The 19957-nt window shown below is 66.5% G+C and overlaps 1 protein-coding gene across 13 annotated transcripts in view; it reads left to right on the forward strand.

Annotated features, from left to right (window-relative positions):
* The first annotated feature begins 1652 nt into the window (after positions 1–1652).
* The window catches only part of BRSK2 (BR serine/threonine kinase 2), a 59981-nt gene continuing 41676 nt past the window's right edge, over positions 1653–19957 (forward strand). For 7 of the 13 annotated variants that reach the window (XR_005990558.1, XR_005990561.1, XR_005990559.1 and 4 more), the window contains exon 1: positions 1656–1809. Coding sequence is in view for 9 of the 13 variants with exons in the window: in XM_041773205.1 (XP_041629139.1) it covers positions 1716–1809 (94 nt within the window). In the remaining 4 variants the exon portion in view is untranslated. Of the gene's footprint in view, positions 1810–19957 lie in introns of all 13 variants that reach the window. The other 6 variants (XM_041773197.1, XM_041773199.1, XM_041773198.1 and 3 more) reach the window with 3 other exon arrangements.

A 19957-nucleotide genomic window follows, 5' to 3' on the forward strand; every position in this document is an offset into this window, starting at 1 on the left:
TGCACATCTTTGGAGGCTCCAGCACTTAGCACAGCGCCTGGTCAGCGAGGGGCCCAGCGGGCCAGAGAGACGTTCTGAGGCTTGTCTCCCGTCGCAGGGCTGAGTCTGGGGAGAGAGCCAGGCGGATACAGCCCCCCGCCCCCCGCCACTCCGGGCGCGGCGCGGGGGAGAGCTGGGAGCCTGCAGAGTTCACGCCGCCCGCCCCCAGGGTGGGCAGGGGTGGGGGCTGGTCCCGATGGAAGGGAGGGCAGCTGGCGGCAAACCGCGGGGCGCGCAGCCCAAAACCTGCAGGTGCGCCCTGGGCAGCCTCGCGCCGCGGCCGAATCCCGCGCCCCCGCCCCCGCGCCCGCGCCCGCGCCCTCGCCCTCGCCCGCGGGGCTCTGGGCGCCCTGCCCCCGGCCCTCGCCTCCCCCGCCCCCGCCCGCTGCTGCGCTAGCGTCTTTCCGCGAGAAACCGGGGCCCTGCCCGTCTGGCGGCCTCTGCAGACGCCTCTCCGGAGCCGTCGGGGCCGGTGCGCCCCTCAGCCGCCGAGCCCACGGAGCACGGTTCGCGCGGAGGCCCGGGAGCCGCCTTCTCGGGGAGGCCGCCGCTGTGTGACCTCGGGTGAGTTCCTTGACCCCGCTGTGCTGGTCACCGTGGACACCCGGGCCGCCGGAGCGGAGGCCAGCGCCCCGGGCACGGGCACGGCACGGCCTCGCGAGGTGCAAGGTCACGGCTCGTCCACTCGCCGCCAGCGCCGCCGCCCCCGGAGCAGGGAGGGGGCGACGGACTCGTTCAGACCGCGGCAGTCGCGGCCAGCAGGGAGGGCGCGGGGGAACCGGGGGAACCACGCCGCAGCATCCGCCGGGTGTGCGCCTCCGGGGCGGCTCGCTCGGCTGCGGGAGCTCGGCGGCCGGGGCGGGGGCCGGGCGGGGCCGGGCGGGCCGGGCGGGCCGGGCGGGGCCGGGCGGGGCGAGGGCCGGGGGTGGAGGGGCTGGAGTCGCCCAGGCCCCGCCTCGCCCCGCCCCCGCCCCGCCCCCGCCCCGCCCGGCCCTGCCCGGCCCGGCCCCGCCCGGCCCCGCCCGGCCTCGCCTTGCAGAGTCCGGCTCCTACGGGAGCTCCCCTCGGCGGGGCGGGCCGGAAGGCGGGGCTACGAGCCCGGGCACCGCTGATTGGCTGGTGCCGCTGATCGGCGGGCGCGGGAGCCACTCGCCGCCCCCGCTGCAGGCGGCTGCGCTCGTTCGGGCTCGGCTCGGCTCGGCCGCTAAGCTCGGCTCGGCTCGGCTCGGCCCGGCCGTTCGGCTCGGCTCGGCTCGGCTCGGCCGCTCGGCTCGGCTCGGCTCAGCTCGGCGGCTCGACTCGGCCCGGCGGCTCGGCTCGGCTGGGCTGCGCGGCCGCGGACTGACGGACGGGCGTGCGCCGGGGGCGCGGGGCGCGGGGCGCGGGCCTCGGCGGCGGCGGCGGCGGAAGCCTGGTGCCCCCGCCCGCCCGGTCCTCTCCGAGAGCCGAGGCAGAGCCGCGGGCCGGGCCGCAGCGGAGCCGGGCGCGGGGGGCGGCGGCGCGGGGAGGCGCGGGGGGCGCGGAGCGAGCGCGGCCCGCCCGGGCGCCGCCGACCCGGCCCAGCGCACGGACGCGCGGACGGACGGACGGACGGACGCGGACGGACGCGGCCCCTCCCTGCCGCCGCCGCCCGCCCGCCCGGGGCTCCCACCTCGCCGGCGCCGGGCCCGGGAGCGATGACATCGACGGGGAAGGACGGCGGCGGGGCGCAGCACGCGCAGTATGTGGGGCCGTACCGGCTGGAGAAGACGCTGGGCAAGGGGCAGACAGGTGCGTGCGGGCCGGGGGGGCGCGGGGGGCTGGGGGGCTCCGAGGCGACACGGGGCACGGGGGGGCACCGAGGGGCCCGGGGACGCCGATGGAGAACGGGGCCGGAGAGACCAGGGCTCCGGGGGGACAGGGGCTTTCTGGGAGACCCGGGGTCCATGGGGCCCGGGGACACGAGGGCGGGGGCAGCCGGGGGCCCGGGGACGCCGGGGGGCTGGGGACAGGGATGGGGACCGGGCGCCGCGGAGGCGCAGGGGCGCAGGGGCGCAGGGGCGCAGGGGCGCGCAGGCCCGCCGCCGGGGAGGCCGTGCTGACTGCGCGCCGGGGCGGGGGCGGGGGCGGGGGCGGGCGGGGGCGGGGGAGGCCCGGGAGGAGGTCGTCCCGAGCGGGGAGCTGGAGGCCCGGCCCGCGGCTCCGGCCGGCGGTCGCGAACAATGGGCGGCTGGGCGCCGGGTCCCGCGGAGGAGCCCGCAGGCCGCGCGGCTGCGGTCGGCCGGGCGCGGCCCAAGGACACGCGGCGCGGACGGGGGCGCACGGGCCGGGCCGGGCCAGCGCCCCTCGGCTCCGGCTGCAGGTGCGCGGCCGCGGCCGCATTGTGCGCCGGAGCGACCGGGCCCATTGTGCCGCGGGAGGAGGGGGCCGGGCGGGCGCCCATCTGCCGTCTGCCGCGGCCGCGCTAATAGGCGTGCTGCCCGAGCAGCTGCGCCCCGGGCCGCGCGCCCCCGGCCGGACCCCCAAGGCCCGGCGGCGGGCAGGCGGGCAGGCGGGCAGGGAGGCGGCCCGCGCGTCTAGCGGACCGATCAGGCCCCTTGGCCCGACTGGGACCTTCCCGCACGGTGGGAGTGGGAGAGTCCCCAGGCGGCTCGCCGGGCTGGACAGCGCCTGGCACTCCTCTTAGCCTCCGTGCGCGCTGTCTGCGACACTGCACTGCCCCAGGGGAGGGACGGGAAGGCTGGTCCTGGCCGGATCCCGGATCTCAGGCCCCGGATCCCCAAACCCCAGCCTGTGGGAGGAGGGGGCTCCCCGGCTGGTCCCGGCTGTCTTTCTGGTAATCAGGCTAGGTCCTTGCATCCAGCTGGCCAGGCGTTCACAGAGTGGCTTTGTGGGAGGCTGGGCTCAGCCATTTTCTTTCTTCTCCCAGGATGGGCCTCTCCTAGCAGCCCAGAGGTCCGCTGGGCCTGACTGCTTCCTCCTGTCTCTTTGGGAAACCCCAGGCCAGCAGGGGAGGGCCGAGAGGAGGAGGAGGGTGCAGCCGTGCTGCCCACTGGTGCAGGGTGGGGGCCCAGGGGGGAGCTGCTCTGGCTGGGAGGCTGCAGGCCCTGCCCAAGCCCCCTGGGCAGCACAGAGGTGGAGCTAGAGGTGGTGTCAGGGAGGCAGGTGGTCCAGACCCTGAGGCAGTGGCTGTGACGGGACTTGGGGGTGGGTGGGGAGCTGTCCCTCTTGCACTCTGAGTGGACAGCCTCTGTGCCTACTGCTCAGGCCCCGAGGGGCCTCTGCTGGTAGGGCAGCGCCGTTGGGAGTGGGGTGCAGTGTCCCGGGTTCAAGGAGGAGGTGGCAGACAGCCGGTGTTCATCTGAGTTCAAAATATGCATGTTTCCTGCGAGGAATGACTGTAGTTGGTGAAATCCTCAGTGGGGGAGGGACCTGGGGCAGCAGAATGTGGGAAGCAGTGAAATAATCTAATTATCGTACCAATAAAATGTGATTATAAGGAAACGTCGTCGTGTGAGTGGTGACAGCAATGAATTATACGTGCGCCGCGCTCGCCGGCCTCCGTGCGCAGGGGCTGGTCTCCGTACTCTTCATCGAGTTATACTGTTGTACAGTTAATTACAGGAGGTTTCCACTGTAATTAACAGTAATGAATACAAAAGGATATGCCGCGCGTGTGTGTCAACAACACGTTGCCATGTGATGTTTAGGAGTAGCTCCAAGTGGCACATGGAGCCAGCAGCCTTCCTCCTCGGGTCCCTCTGCCCTTTGAGGGGAGTCTGCTTTGGTCTAGCTGAGGCCCCCTCCCCAGGGGGGGGGTAGGTTCTGTCCATCCCACATTCCTTCTGGCTTCATCGGGTGCTGGCTTCCCAGGAGGGCTGGGGGCGGGGGGGGGGCTGTGCCCCTGTCTCTGTCCCCTCGGTTGGAGGGCCAGCTGGAGTCTGGTGGATGCGGGGCCTTGAGGCGTGGGGGTACCAGGCCTGGCCACCCGGCTTGCTGACTGGTCTTCGGCATCAGATGCCAAGAGAGTTGCAGTTTCTCAGGCCTGTCCTTTTGCTCCGGAGATAAACGTCTGACCTTATCTGGGGCTAGGCTCTCTGCCAGGAGACCTCAGCGGAAGAATGCACTTCGCAGTGCTGCCTCCCTCTCTGGATGACAGCGTGCCTGGGCCCTCCCTGTTCTTCACTTGCGCTCTGCCCAGGTCCTGGAACAGGGAAGCTGCGGCGGGCAGGGAGTCCTGGGTGGCCACTGGGCCTCTCAGCCCATGTGCTCCGGGCACCCCAGCTGGCGTGTCCTGAGCCACAGCCTGCTAGGAGGTGGGCTCTGCCCCCAAGATGCCAGATGTGGGGATGGGGGGCTGCTGCCCAGTGTGGAGTGCAGGTGTGGCCAGAGCATCCCCCTCAACCCAGCCCGATGCCCCTCTGGTGGCCGTAGGGTCCTGCTTGCCTTTTTTATTGAGTCTTTTCAGTGGCGGGTGCTTCTTTCTTGCTTGTGTGGTGTTGGGCTCAGCAAGTGGGTTGTCACTCGGTGTTAGGCTGCTTCTTCCGGGACTACTGTGGCTGTGGCTTCAAGGTCATCTTCCTTTTGGCTGGGCATTTCTGCACGGCAGCCCTCAGCATCCTAGGGTCACCCGTGTAGGCAGCCCTGGGGAGGCCTGGATTCCAGCCACTGTCATGTTTTCAGGTAGGGGGAGAGGTCTTCAGGACCTGCAGGGGGCCAGGCGACCCTGCATGGGGTAGAGTCCACTGCCAAGGCTCTGTCCTGTCCCTGATGCAGGAAAGGCCTCTTCAGCTGGGGGGCAGCAGGCAGCTCCAGTGGGTACGGGGGAGGCCTGAGCAGTTCTAGGAGGATGTGTGGCGTACGCTGGGTGGCCTTCCAGTCTGTGTCCCTCTAGCCCTATCAGGACATGGAGCCGGGAGGACCTGCCCCTACCAGAACTCAGCACATATGGACGAGGCTCAGCTCCTATGAGCCCAGAGGACCCCATGGGAGGAGGAGGTGGAGGGCAGCAGGCCCTGTGTGCTGTTTTCGGGGGTGGGGGCACAGCAAGGTGTGGAGCTCTCAGAAGCCCTTTGTCTGTGGGTGGGATTGAGGAGGAGGGAGCTGGGGCAGGGCATTAAGATGAAGGGTCAGGCCAGCCCATGAGAGAAGGTAGGGCTGAGGGGCTCCTGGGCAGCTCACCTGGACGGGCTTGAAGACTGCTGGGTGGGCCAGGGGTGGAGCCTGGCTGTGTACCTGTGAGTCCTCCAGGGATCTTAGGAGAGTCCGTGTGGGGTGCTGGTGTCAGGCAGGCTGGAGGGGAGTCCTGAGGTAGGGGAAGCCAGCAAAGATGGGACAGGTGAGGGAGGGGGAGACAGGCCAACCCATAGTGATCCATGGTCCAGAGCTGGAGCAGATGGGGGCCCAGAGCCAGACGCAAGAGTGGAAGGGGAGGCTCCTGGGGCATGGAGCGCGTATTTGGTTTTAGAAAGTTGGGCAGAAGGCAGCTTGAGAGCCAGCGAGAGGCTGCAGGGCCTGGGCCCTGGGGGGGGGGGGGAGCTGTCTGAGGTCTGCCCTGGGGGGCTGCTGGAGGCCGAGGCCCAGAGAAGGGGTGCGGCCACAGCAGAGGGAAGGGATGCCAAGTGGGGAGTGGGGTGGGCCTCCTCTGGCCACATGTGCTGGCTACTGTGTCTGAGGGCCGTCCGCTCCCATCCCCGGGAGCCTGCGCCCTCAGTGCAGCAGGCTTGCCTCTGCTGTCTAGCCTGGCTTCGAGCCAGGAAGCAGGCTCAGAGCCCAGTGCTCTGGTCAAGGGCAGAGCTCCTTGGGGGTGGGAGGTAAAGCCCATCTGCTCACGACACAGACCCTGTTTAAAAGTTCAGAATAACAGAAAAAAAAAAAGTTCAGAATAACAGGACCCTATTCTCAAGTAGTTTTGGGCAGAGCTCTAGGGACCTGTGGGGAGCCCCCACTTTGCCTCCTCCAGCTCCCCCTGGAGCTGTCAGAAGGGCTTATGCGTCATCAGCTGGTGTCCCAGCAGCGACCTACTGGGACAGACACCCCCCACCCCCGACCCCAGTCAGGCTCTGCTCTGGGAAGCCCCTGGCTTGGGCCAGGAACTGTCCCTGGGGGCCTGTCCCCGCTGATGGAGGGCAGCTCAGTGTGGAGGTTTCTGGGGTCATGGGCTGTTTCCCATAGGTAAAGATGGCAGGGTGCTGGGGGCGGCCAGAGGCCTAGGACCCTGGCCTCAGAGCGTCCCCTGCCCACTATGGTCAGCCGACGCTCTGAGCACCTCTGAGTTTTCACGGGTCCTGCCTGTCTCCCCACGGCAGCAGTGACGGCTCTGCAGGGACCAGGGAGCCCAGTGTAGCAGGAAGGACATGCCAGGCAGAGGGCACAGATGGGCAGGAGCACGAAGGGGAAAGCAGGCATTGCCAGGCCAGCTCCCGCTGTTTCCCGCAAGAAGTGTTGAGGCCAGCGCCTGCCCCTCTCAGGCCCCAGTGTGCCCAGGTGCCAGGTTGTCTCTAGAGCCACCTGGGCATCGGGTGCTCCCAGCTGCAAGTGCAGAGGCAAGGCCAGAGTAGATCCTTGCGGAAGGCTGTGGGGTGACAGCCACCCAGGATGGTGTTTGGGGTAGAGGAGCAGCGAGGTGAGGGCCTCCGGGTCCTGCCCCATTCCTAGCCTGCCTGACAGTGGCCAGGAGCATCCTGATCCCCTCTGGTGAAGCGTGTGGGCCCAGGGCCTCCAGGGCTGGCTCCCTATGCTCCCCTGTCCGCCCGCCCGCCCCTGCCCAGAGCAGCCCCCTTAAGGACTTTGTAAGGCTGCAAGCGGGTTGTGCCAGAAAGCCAGCCTGGCCTGGGCCCCACCAGGAGGCCTGCTTCGCTGGTTTTCACAGGTGTTTGTGGAGTGACCCCAGGGCCTGAATACGCACTGTCTGTTCCTCTCTGCCTGAGCATCGGCCCTGCCCCGTGCCTGGCACCTTCAGTATGCCCGAAGCCCTCCCAGGTCAGAGGCCAGATGCTGAGCGGTGCTGCCTGCAGATGTGGCTCTGTGACTGGTGCTGCCCGGGAGCAGTCAGGGCACCTTCCTGGTTACCTGGTGCTTCGGTTTGGAGAACACCTGTGCCTTCAAGGCCATGGGACTCAGAGCTGGCTTTTTGGGGATCTTGGGAGGAGGTGGCTGCTCTGAAATCAAGTGGCTGTGCTGGGGGAGGAGGCAGTGACCGCTGTGGCCACCCTGGTGTGTGGCTGTGCCTCCCCAGGCCCCAGAACCCCCACCCGCCCATGCCCACCTCCGGTGGACAGCATGCTTGTGGCCGGGGAGTGCTGGCACTTTCTGGCGGCCTGTTGCTGTGCAGTGGGCATCACAGGGCACTTGTGCCATCAGAGGAGGCTTGCTGCCTGCCTGTGGCCCCATGGGCTCCCATCTTGGCTGATCTCTCCAGGTGTGCAGGGGGTGCCCAGAGGGCTTTGTGGCCATCTTGGAACTGCATGGGGTGGCTCTGGGCCTGGACCCCAGGCCAGGGACAGTCTGGAGTCTGGAGCTCAGTGGCTGATGGACTTGGAGCCAGGCCTCCAGGGCAGGGTTTCCTGCAGCTTCTGAGGTCACTGGGAGGGGCTCATCTCTTGTGGCCACTCTCTGGCAGGAGGACAGCAGGTCCACATCCATTAGGTCCCATCTGGGGTCTCTGGACAGCAGGGACCCCCAGGGCTCATCAGGACTCTACAGAAAGTCCTCTCAGATGTGGGGAGGGCTGGTGTCTCCTGATGGCCACTCTGACGGGCCCTTCCCTGGTGCCAGGTCGGCTCAGCCCCAGGCCCAGTGGGGGGAGGGCCCATGAGCCAGGCCAGGGATGGCCAAGCTGTCCGCACCCTCCCCGAGGCCTTGCCCTGGGGGTGCCGGCCAGCTAGTCAGGGCTGCCCCGGGCCAGCTGCCTCGGATGCTGGACAAGATGGAGGCTGGGCTGGGACAGAGGCCGCAGGGACAAAGCAGGGATTGTGCTGGGCCCCAGCCGAGAGGTGGCCCAGGCCTTGTTCTGCAGCCTCTGAGGGACCAGTGTTCTGGAGCCAGCAGTGCTGCCCATGGCCCCACGGCTGTCCTTCCTGGCGGTTTCCTCACTGTGCCCCGGGACAGCAGTGCCTCCGGGTGGATCTCAAGGGTCCTAAAGCTGTGGAGCAGCACGTGACATCCCAGGGGTGCCAGCCTGGTGAGGACAGAGCCGCTTCCCCAGGTGGTCACCACATCCCTGTCCACACAGGGGCCTGAGGCTGACCCCCCACCCTGGCCTCCTGCAGGCCCTCCCAGTGAGCCTGACCATGGGGGACGGGAGATGCCCGGGGCCTGCTGGCTCTGGGCTGGGGGCTGATGGACTGAGGGTCCCTGGGACTCGGGCCACCCCACCGTTGCCGCCCACGCTGGCCTCCTTGGTCCCAGGGTGGAGGTGGGAGGCAGCCCACACAGCGCCTGTGTGGCCTGAGTGACGCAGCAGGAGCCGGGACACGTCAGGCTGCGGCTCCGTGTCACCGCCGCGGGCGGTCTGCGGGGGTGGCAGGAGGCTGCCTGGCCAGGAATGTGGCATCTGTGAGGGGTGGTTTGGCTCGGGGACCTACTGGGTAGCTACAGGCTTGGGCCAAGGGTCAGGACGGAAGGGGGTTGGGGAGGCCGCATGTGGTGGCCCTGGGTGCTGGGGGTGGCCACCTGGGAACCTCATGGGTCCCTCCCCGTGGCCAGCGTCAGCCTGGACCAGAGGCCAGAGCGGAGGGGCCGGCCTGGGCCAGCCTGGCCTGGTTGAGAGCTCGCCTGAGCCCTGGTAGCTGTCTCCCTGGGTAGGAGGCCTCCCACGGGGGCCAAGCCAGGTGGGACAGTAATAGACAGAGGTGGCCGCTGGGTGAGGCAGGGCTGGGGTGAGGAGGCAGCCCTGAGGTGGGACCCTCGCTGCCTGGGAGCTGGGGGCCAGCAGCAGACAGGGCTGTCGTTTCCAGCTTCCGTGGGTGGTGACAGTGACCTCAAGCTAGAGCCCAGGGCACAGGTGGTGGGGGGCAGTCGGGAGCCAGGTCTGCAGAGGCCGGACAAAGCCCCCCCCCACACACACTGTCTGGCCAGGGGCCTGGGTGTTGCCTGGGAGCCTCACTGAGCAGTACCATGGGCAGCAACCCCAGAACTTTCTAGCCTCTTTGCCCTTCAGGGTTTGAGGAGCCCCGGGTGCCCTGGGACTGCTGAGATGTCTGCTGTTGGTGTGACCCCGAGGCCCTCCCGTGTCCCTCCCTCCTGCATCCATTCCTGGCATGGTGTGTGAGAGCCTGGAAGGGTCAGGGCCTGCCTGCCTGCAGGAGCCAGAAGGTGTGGGGTGTTGTGACTGTCCGGGGTCCACGGGGTCAGCAGAGTTCCCACCGGGTGTTCAGTGAAGAGCTCACATTGTGGGGCCCGTGTGACTGCATGGGTTGTCTGTCGTCTGTGTCCTTAGGTCCTCGGTGCTCCTCGTGTGTGACACTGGGTGGGGGACGCAGCCAGCTTGGGGTTCGGCAGGGGGCCTGGTTTGGCCACTGTGCCCAGTGTCCCCCTCCAGCCACGTGCTGGCCATGGTGCCAGAGGGGGCCCCTGGCCCGGGCAGGGGACTGTAGGGAGAAATGGGGACAGAGGCGTTGCTGCGTTTACTCATCCCCTTGGCAGGTGTGATGTTCACGGAGCTCTTCTAGGGAAGAGAGGATGGGGACTGTGGCAAGGCCGGGCTGGGCAGCTGTGCCACGCTGTGGGGTGCAGGGAGCAAGGGCACCGTTCTGGGGCCTCGGAGTGCTGGCTGCCCCAGCCTGGAAGCTCTGGGCTGTGGGGGCTGATCCGTCCCTTCCCAGGGCCCTGCAGGACCAGCGTGCCCTGTCCTGCTGCCTCTGCCCTGGGGCCTGCCTGCAGTGGGGCCCTGCGCCGGCTCCCAGGGCTGCAGCTGGGGCTTCCACACACGGGCATTCTTAGAGCAGAAGTCAAGGCAAGGGCCCCCGACCCCGAGAGCCCACCCCAGCCTCAGGGACATGAGGCCCATTTCACCCTACACCCACCCCTTATCCCACATTATTTGGAGGCAAGCCTCAGACACAGTTTAAATATTTTGTGTGTGTGTCTGACAGAGACTCTAAAAGCGCAGCACCAAATCAGCCTCTGAAGTTAGCACCGATTCCCCAAACCGGCAGAGATCCAGCCAGATGCGAGATTTTTAACTTGAAGTGGCTGCTTCTCGGAAGCTGAGCCTCCACTGCCAGCCAGGTCTCTGCAGTGGGCGTGTGGAGGCCAACGGGGCCCCGGGCCCAGAACCGTGAGGGTCTGCACTCCTGAGCCCCCATAGTGCTGCTGATGCTGGAGGGGACCAGAGGTGAGGAGAGCCGCATGCAGCTGTCCTGTCCGTGTGTGGCAGCAGCTTGGGCTGCATTCTCCGGCCCCCGAACCCTCCAGGGTTGGTGCTGGTGGTGGGGCAGCGAAACACGGCTCAGCCCTGCCTGGGGCCATGGATCTGCCCTGGCCGGAAGCCTCCCTGCCTGCCGTGGGCACAGAGGGACAGGCCCAGTGGGGCTAAGGCATCTGGAGGAGCACAGGTCATGCAGGGTCATGTAGGGTCATGCAGGGTTCTCCCTGGTCCTGCCTCCCAGGCCCCTGGCGGCCACAGGAGTGTGGGGGAGAGAGGTGCCCTCCCTATGTGGGCTACGCTTTCTGCCCCCCCCCCTTGTGTCTTGCTGGGCCCCAGCTCCACACCAGCACCCCACCCCAGGCCGTGTGGCCCTCTCCTTGCATGCCGGCTTGAGCACTCCCTGCTGGTCTTGGGCACGCTGGAAGGGCAGATGGACAGCAGTGTGTGCAGTGGTCAGAGCTCGGGCGGGGTGGCCACGGCCCTGCCCACCGCAGGCCCACGTGCTAGCTCTGTCCTCACTGAGCTGCTCTGCTAGCATGCCTGGCCTGTGCCTTCCACATGTGACCCACTAGGAGCAGCTGACACCTGCCACCCCCGCCTGGTGCTAGGGCTGTTCGGGGCAGTCATGCCCCTCCTGCCCCGTAGTCAGGGCTCACGTTCTATGCACTGCTGTATTCCCCAAATGTGCGTGCCCGTGCTGCTGGGCCATCGGACCCGGGTCGAGGTAACCCACCACCACCGTGCACGGCATGGGCCGCCTGGAGTCCCTGTGAGCCCCATCCCCGGAGCATGGCCTGACCCCCGCAGGACCACTGGGACCCAAAGGGGGGTGGGGTGCGGGTGGGCAGACTGGTCCACGCCTGCAGCCTGCAGTCCCCCCACCCCGCCCCCCCTTCCTGAGTCTCCGGGGGGAGCAGCCACAAGCCCTCAGTCGTGCCCCAGGCCTGGGTGGGGGGCTTGCTGGCCGCACCCTGACCCTGGGGTCTTGGGACTGGGAGAAGGCGCCCTGGGCCGGTCCTGCAGGGCCGGCGGCGGGCGGGGAGCTGTCCAGCGGGGCTGTGCTGAAGTTTGCAGCTTCCCTCCGCCGAGGGAGGCTGCGGGGCAGCGTGTCCTCAGACCTCTGTGGCGGTGGGAAGGGTCCAGGTGTCTGGCGGCGGTGGGAAGGGTCCAGGTGTCTGGCAGGCTCCTGCACCTGCCTCCCAGCCTCAGCACGGCTCTGTGCTGACAAGCACTGGGGGGTGGAAGCCGCCTGGGTGCTAGACCTGCTCAGTGGAGGCTCCCAGGGGAGACCCCAGCCCCCGGTCCCACCAACCCCTGTCCCTGCAGAAGGAGCTGGTGGCCAGGTCTCCCGGAGCTGCCACTGACTCTCTAGGGGCAAGGGGAGGGCCGAGGCCTCACAGGGTCACGACCGTCATTGCCACCGGTCCTCCCAGGCTGTGGGCATGATGGAGCCTTCCCTGGCTCTGGAGCTGATTCCTGGTGACTTCCCGGAGCAGCCCCTGGCCCCCCTCTGATATTTGCCTTGTGTCTCCAGTGGCAGGTTCCCTTGGAGGTGTGTGGGGGTGGCGGTGCTGCGAGGGTACAGAGCAACCCAGTGGACCTTGACCAGTCCCCTGGCCCGGTGCTCTGGAGCGTGTGGATGCCCCACACCGTTGAGGTTCCTTGGGAAGGAAGGCTGGTCTTCATTGGCCAGTTATTACCCCTGCCACCCTCCGAAGTCCCGGAGGTCTGTTACAGGGGGTCTTGTGGCCTGACGGTGGATGAAGTGCTGGAGTTTCTGCGAGACGCTGAACCATTGGTGGACGGCCTTGGGGTGGCCAGAGGCGCTGGGCTGGGGGTCAGGGCTGTGCCTGCTTGAGCCCTTCACCTGGGGTCACAGATGTGAGGGTGTGAAGGCGTCAGGTATCAGCCTCCCGTGTTCCTGCCTCCCTGGCCCATGGTGCACCCTGCCCAGCTCCCCACCCAGTCAGCTCCTGCAGCCCCCTCCTCGGGGCTGGCCCCTGCAGGGGGAGCAGGGGATGGAGTAGAATTCAGGAAGCCAGGCTCTCAGTCCCAAGATCACCACCCTGGGCTAGCCGGCGTGGGGGGTGGGGCGTGGGCATCTCCCAGCAGAGGCTGAGAATGAGGCAGAGGAGGGAGTGTTTCCGGTTGTTGGAGTGATGCTGGGCTTGGCGGATGGCGAGGGGTTGATGCTGGCTTATCTCTAAAGAGGCGGAGGGCTTGTCTCAGATTGGAGGTTTGCTGACTCTAAACCCCAAATCCCAGGGGATTTATAACTAATCATAAAGTGGCACAGATAGAACATCCTCCAGCAGATGCCACGGAGTGACCGAGGGCATCTGTACACGTGGGCGGTGCTGTCCTGGCTGGCGGAACACATGTATCAGGGGTGTGGTGGGGGCTGGAGAGGACCCCAGGTGGCACCAGTGGCCCAGGATCTTCAGGGGAGTATCCCATCAGATTCATTTCCACTTTGCTGTTGCCCCGGGGAGGGGTGGGGCATGCATCATCCTCAGTGTCCGCAGAGAGCCGCTGTCCTGGATGCTGCCCCATGGAGGTGGGGACAGGCCACATCCAGGCCTCCCCCTCCTGGGTCCCTCTGCCCGCGGGGTGCTCAGCTGTTCCACAGCTTGCCTTTGGGGTCAGCTAGCCATGGGCCCTCTGACCTTGGGGCTCTGCATCACCCTGTACTGCCCTGGTGTCTGCAGGGGTGGTATGTGGAGCCCAGAGGGGTCGCTTGGGGAGTCAGTCACTGTTGTCCCTGTTCAGAGGCCCAGAAGGGTGGCCAGTCCCCACCCCAGGCCACGCCAGCCTCAGCCTACAGATTACTACCAGGATCACCTCCTTGTCGGGATGATGGTGCTGACGCCCCCTGTTGGGAGCCAGGCTTGGGGCAGGGGTGGGGGTGGCAATGCCCAGCAGGGGGATTGGACGCAGGGACACATCCAGCTGAGGGCTGGGAGAACAAGCCAGAGCCAGCTGGCCATGGAGGTCTCACTCACTGCTCCTTGTGTCCAGGCATGTGCAGTATCCTGAGTCAGCCCAGCTGGTGGCCTCCAGGTGACAGTCCTGGGTGATAGCCCTGCCACAGCCGCAGGGGCTCAAGCAGGGTCCTGCCCATCTGGCTCTGCAGCAGGACCTCAGGGGGTGGCGGTGGGTCTCTCTACATGTCCTTATCCTTGGCCTCTGTGTGGCTGGCCCTTCAGGAGCCTCATAAGAACCCCCAGGGGAAGCCAGGGCCCCTGCCCTCGAAGGCTGGCAGCTGTGGATAGGCCCTCCCCAGGCCCCGACTGGCCAGCTCCACAGTTCCATGCTGGGCCTCAGGGGCTTGCTGCTGTGGAAAGTCCTGGCACACTAGAGGGCTGCTGGCCAGCCGACCCCTCCCGTGGAGGCACTTCTCTTGGTGCCCCCAGAGCAGAGGCCAGCAGCCCCCCGAAACAGCATGGGTGTGCAGGGGGGGTCGTCAGCTCCAAGCAGGCACAGGGCGGGTGTGGACCAAGTGTTTAGGGAGCAAGATGCCCTGTGCCTCTCCTCCTCTGTCTGCTCAGGAGCCCAGGGCAGGGGGGGGCAGGCCTGCCTGTGAGTCGGGAGACACAGAGCCTGGAAGCCCTGTGCCGCAGGGTGAGGTCGGGTTCACTGCCGTGTGTGGCCTCAGGACAGGTGGCCTGTGTGTGGGGACGGCCCTTCACAAACCAGGCCAGGGCCCAGGGGTCCTGCATGGAGACTGACTGGCAGGTTTCCAAGTGCACAGAATACATGGGTATGTGTACGTGTGTGTGTGTGTGTGTATGTGTGTTGAGTGCCTTGCCTGCCCCTGGGCCCTGGGCAGTGGGTGCTGGTGGGGGTGGGGGAGGCGTGTAGGACAGTGCCTGGCTCGGGCGGGGCTCAGGAGGTCAGGGCGCTGGCCCGGGGGTGCCGAGCAGGGGTCCTGGGGCCAGGGGGCCACAGGTTGTCGGCGGCATGTCAGGGGAGGGGCTGCTCTTTTCCTGGGACCCTGTGCCCCTTCTTGCCATCTGGGCAGCAGATCCCATCACCCCAGGGCCAGCCCTGAGAGGAGAGGTGGCAGGGTGGCCTCCCCCCCCACCCCCGCTCTGTGACCGGGGACAACTCTGGGCAGGTGGGCCTGTTGGGCATGTTCCGGGGCCTCGGGGAGGGTGACGCGTGGGCAGGCGGGTCTTTGCCTCTCCTTTCTCTCTCCTAAGGAGCAAGCTGCCCACTGCCTGCTAAGCAGATTCTATTATTACCCCATGCCGGAGATTACATCCTCCCAGAGCCCGTCCGGGGATGGGCAGGCTCTCCGGGTTCCCTACCCTGGCTGGCCGGGGGGCAGGGCAGAGGGCCGCGGGTCTGCTCCCCGACCTCTGCAGGAACTGAAGGCAGGGTGCGCGGCTGGCTGTCCGTCTGTCTGGGGAGCACATCCCCCGGGGCACCCGAGCACGTCTGGGTTTGCCCCCATGGAGGTTGCCTCCTGGCGGAGGGGCCTGGGGGGAATCCCGGTCCTCTGTGCTCGCCCAAGCCCAGCTCCAGGTTCCCTGGCCAGCCTTGGCCACGTGGGGGTGGCCCGTTTGTCCCCGTCCCGGCCCTAATGCCCTGGCATCTGTGTCACGTGGGAGCACAGGCCACCAGCACCTGTATCCGCCCCCAGCTCCTCTGGGGTATCTGTGCCTTGGTCCAGTGGAGTGAGGCCAGCACCCAGTGGGTTCTGGGTGGTAGGCTTCCGTCCTGGCCTCCTTTTCTAGGTAGAGCTGCCGGGTCCGGTCCAGGACCCCTGAGCCAGGACTGGTCTCCCAGGGAGTCTGGAAGAGGACGTGACCCATCCCATGAGCAGGGAGGGGGCACAAGCTTGTTGGCCCTGGAGAGTGGGACACGACACCATTCTAGTTTGGGGAAACCATGTCAGGTACCTTTTATTTTTTATTTTTTATTTTTTTAAATTTTTTTATTTATTTATGATAGTCACAGAGAGAGAGAGAGAGAGAGGCAGAGACATAAGCAGAGGGAGAAGCAGGCTCCATGCACCGGGAGCCCGATGTGGGATTCGATCCCGGGTCTCCAGGATCGCGCCCTGGGCCAAAGGCAGGCGCCAAACCGCTGCGCCACCCAGGGATCCCTCAGGTACCTTTTAAAGTGCAGATCAGGTGTTTTTTTTTTTTCTTTTTAATGCTAAACCCCAAATTGACCACATGCAGAACGGCTCCGTGGATTCTGCTCCCTTGCACATACTGACTCAGTTTCTTGTGACGTCCCCACAGACTGGTCCCACTTGGGGGACAGGAGGCCCCACTGCCCCTTGGGGGTCCATCTGCCCTCCCGTTCCTTCTGCTCCAGCCTGCTGGGCTGCGGGACCCCTGTGTCTCCAAGGCCACACTGGGCAGCCCTCCCGGGCCAGGCGGGTGGGCCGTGCCTTCACCTGCCTGACCACAGGCACGTGGCTTCTCTGTGTTCTGTGTCATGGGGGCTGGGGACACAGCCAGGGTGCTCGTGGGAGCCGGGACACAGGCAGATGGAGGGTGCCCAGCCTCTGGTGCCGGCTCCCCCATAGCTCCTGCCTTATCGGGGAGGTCCTGTGGCTTCTAGGAAGTATTTGCAGCCCTGGCGCAGCCTGTGGGCGCCCCTGGGCCTGGCCCTGTGCCCGAGGGTCCCCCAGCCCTAGCAGGTGTGTGGGGAGTTGGACGGAGCTGTGGCTGGCCACCAGAGGCAGTGGGGGTGTGTGTGCGCAGTGACAGGTGGTGGCTGCCTTGGGCTCCCCAGGGTGGGCGGGCCCCTGGGCCTGGCGGGAGAGGGGCTGGCCCGTGTGGAGAAGGCATGGAGGGAGGGCCTGGTTGGCTGAGGTCTGTGCGTGCTGCTGGGCCCCCTCCCCAGAGCCTGGGCTGCCGGCTGCCCACCTCTCCTGGCGCCCCCTCCTCCTCCCCTGCCTGGCACTCAGGGACTGACTCAGGTGCTCTGCCCACTGCACCCCTGTCCCTCTGCTGCCTGCCCCACCCCACTTCCGCAGTTCCTGGAGTGGACTAGGTGCTACTGGCTGCCAACAGGGCTTCCTCCTGCCATGCCGTGGTGTCCACATGGCGGGTGTGACCTTGGCACGCAGGGTCCCTTGTGTGCCAGCCCCAGGCCCCAGCCCTTGCCCTCTGCCGCCTGGTCCCCGCCAGCCTACCCTCTTCCCAAGGCCCTCCGCACCCCACCTGCCTCTAGCCTGAGGCACTGGCAGGTGACCCCCATCATTAGTCCCTGGTCCTGAGGCTTCCAAAACTAGGACAGTAGCTTAAAAAAAAAAAACATGATTTGCCAGATTGAATTTCTGAATTGTTACTGGGCTTAATCAAAATATTTCACTGGGCTAATTTTACAGTATTGAGTTGAAAAACCAGTTAGTAAAAATCTCCTGTGGTCGGTCGTCTGCCACCGTTGGAAGGGGAGACGCAGATCCTGCTCGCCTGCCCCTTCGAAGGCTTGTTCCGCCTGGATTTCCCAGGACGGAGAGGGCGCAGGTTCTGGGCAGGGGGGCCAAGGGGGGGGCAGCAGGGGCGGGGCCAGCTATCTGCTCTCCCTTCACCCAGTGTAGCCCTGGGACTGATGGTTTCACAGCCTTCTGCCCCCTAGATAAGGCTGGGGGTCCCCTGGGGCATCCTGCCCCCGCCTGTCCACAGGGCTGTGGGCAGAGGGGCATCAGGGCCCAGCTGGGTCCCAGGTGGTGGGCACCCCCTCGTTTCCCCCGGACTTCCACCAGGCAGAGGGGCCCCGTGGTTCTCAGTTGGGTCTTTAGGTCTCTGAGCGCCTGGGGCTCATGCCCATGGGGTCCAGAGCTGAGTGCATAGTAGGTGGACACCCTTTGGGGATGCTGGTGGCAGGTGGGCCCTCTGGGGGAGCCCCGGCCCGGAGGTAGGGACGGTGATGCTCCACTCCAGATGTCAGCCTGGGGCATGCGGCTCAGGAAGGAGAGGCCCTCGTGTCTGGCTCCCGGGTGAGTGGCCATCTGGGGGTGGCTCGTCGTGGGGGGGTTGTCTTGCGGGGGGCATGGGGAGGCAGGGGTGTCTCATCGCATCACATACCCTGTTAATTTAGCTGCCTCTGTGGTCGCCATGGCAACCGCCCAGCACCAAGCCAGTGACTCTGAAGAGGGGATCCCCACTCTCTTCCCACCAGCCATGTGCCTGGGTCCTTCAGCTCAGGGGGGAGGCTGCAGGCTCCCTGCCCTTCCCAGCACCCTGGGCATCTGGGGCAACCCCGAGCCCCCTCTGACCTTACGCTCTGGGGAACTCACAGTGCCCTGCCCAGGCATCCCTCGGTTTCCCCCATGGCCCGGGCGGGGGTGGGTCCCCTGGTCCACTATGACCCAGCTCCTTCTGTGGCCCCACGCAGGTCCCTGCTTGTGTGGGATGGAGTCAAGTGTCCCCGACACATCCTGGTGGACTGGTCCCAGGCCAACAGCCCTTGGAGGGTGGATGCGGTATCATGGGGGCCACACCCCACAGCCCCAGGCCAGAGGGGCTTTAGAGCCTGCCCCACGTAGGAGGTGGCTGGCAACTTGTGGGGGGCACTGGGCAGAAGGGGCAGGACAGAGCTGGGGGTGCTGGCATCTTGCTCCTCTGGCCCTGTGACTCTGCCTTGAGCCTGGCGGGCTCCCCCACTCCCAGGCCTCGTGCCCCAACCAGGCTGGGGATGGTCCTTCAGGAGGTCCTCTGGTGCTCTCAGGAGGGTCCTCGTGTCCTCCTGCTCAGGCCGGCCTGCAGCCCCCACATGGGGGTGTCATGTGGAGATTACTCATCTCACCTCTGGGTCTTTTGAACAATGTGGCATAGGTGTGTTTCTCAAGGAGCCAGTCAGAGGACCGACTCTGACTCCCCCCAGCTCACCTGGCCTTTCCTTGGGGTCTGGGGAGCCTGCGCACTCTGAGTCACTCGGGAGGCCGACCCATGGTTTTCCGCGTGGTGCTCTCCTACACACCTGCTGATCCCGCAGACGCGGAGGCCCAACAAGGCAGGCGGGGTAGGCCCCTGGCTGCTGCAGAGGCGGAGCACGCAGGCGCGTGAGGACCATTGGGGGAGGCGTCCCGGCTGTCTGTTGGCATCGGCGGCTCTCAGGTGTGCACCTGCTAGAAACGAACTATAGCATTTTTGAGTCTGTGTTGGATACACCTTCACGATGCCTCGAGAGCCGCTGCCAAGGGCACACGGCCGGAGAAGCAGATTTTAAGATGTAAACCAAGGTTCAAAAAAGAAAAAGCGTGGGCTTAGTCTCTGTCCCAGGCTGTGCGTGGTCACTGAGTCTGCTGCTCGCCTGCTGGGCGCCTCCAGGCAAGTCACCTAACCTGTCTGAGCCTGGGCCTTGTTGAGAAAGGGGCCCTTGTGGTGTCTGCCTCCCAGAGGCTTAGGAACTCACCGTGGTCGCGGTGCTGTGCTTGGACCCACCCGGTAGCCTGCTGCTGCTCTGTGCCTTTTTGTCACTGTACCCGCCCCGTGACCTCTGGGTGCCCATATGCAGCCCCAGACAGTAGAGCATGATGCTTATGTTATTCTGGGTGGTCTCCTTGGCCATCTGGAGTGTATTTGAGGCAGCACGTACAGGCGGAGCTGGGCCGTGTCTCTGTGGCTTGGTCGCCTGCGGGGAACCCCCATGCAGCCACCAGGACTGCCCTGACCCTCTCCACCAAGCCTACATTGCGCCTCAGGCTGGGCCTGGGTGGGTGGCTGGCCTCCTGTGGATGCCCTGGGGTTGGGCTTTCCTAGGTAGGGGCCCTGTGGGGCAGGTGGTTCAGGGACCAGACAGGCCACCAGCCATTGCCTGGTGCGGGATAGGTCCTGCCCTGGGCCGCTGGCTCTGAGGTGGGGGTTGTGGGGTGGGGGGCTGGAGTGGTTGGGGGCCTTCACCTGGCCTTTTGTGTAGGAGGAGGCAGGTGTTAGCAGGCTGAGGCCAGGTCCACCTGCTGGGGGCAGGAAGGTCCAGAGACCAGTGGGGGACCGCAACCCCAGGAGCCTGCCCAGCAGACTGAGCCAGGAAGCAGGGGTGGGGGGAGAGCGCTTAGTCCCGCCTGTCTTTTCTGCTCTTGTTGCCATGGCAACAGATGGAGGTTTGGCAGGAGAGAGGAGGGGGAGGGCTTTGTATGAGGCTGAAGCTGCACGTAGTTTGTAGACCAGCTGGGGGTCCTTTGGGGTGGGGTAGGAGCTCTGGCCCCCTGGCTGAGCAGCCTCCTCCACCCTGGCCCCCTGGGTGCCCGGCTGCACCCAGGGCATAGGGCAAACCCACTGGAGGCTTCCTTTCACTGGAGCTCCGGCCTCACCCCTGCTCCCAGCGGGCCCTCTCTCCCCCACCTCTCCCTCTTTCCTCCTTGCTCCTAGGCCACAGCCTCCGCCTGGACACCTGAGAGCCTGGGTCAGTGGGTAGAGTCGGGGAGTGCTGCAGCTGAGCAGTGGGCATGGCTCAGCGGCCCTGGGCTGGCTTCTGACCACCGGGGCACCTGCCACCCCAGGATAGCCGAGTCCAGCCAGCCAGGGGGACACACCCTTTCCCCGCCGGTGCTCCTCTGCCTCTGGGGGGTCGGCGGGGAAGCCCTCTGGGGTGGTCACCTGGGCC

The sequence above is a fragment of the Vulpes lagopus genome, chromosome 11 (genome assembly GCF_018345385.1).
Source record: "Vulpes lagopus strain Blue_001 chromosome 11, ASM1834538v1, whole genome shotgun sequence".
NCBI lineage: Eukaryota > Metazoa > Chordata > Mammalia > Carnivora > Canidae > Vulpes > Vulpes lagopus.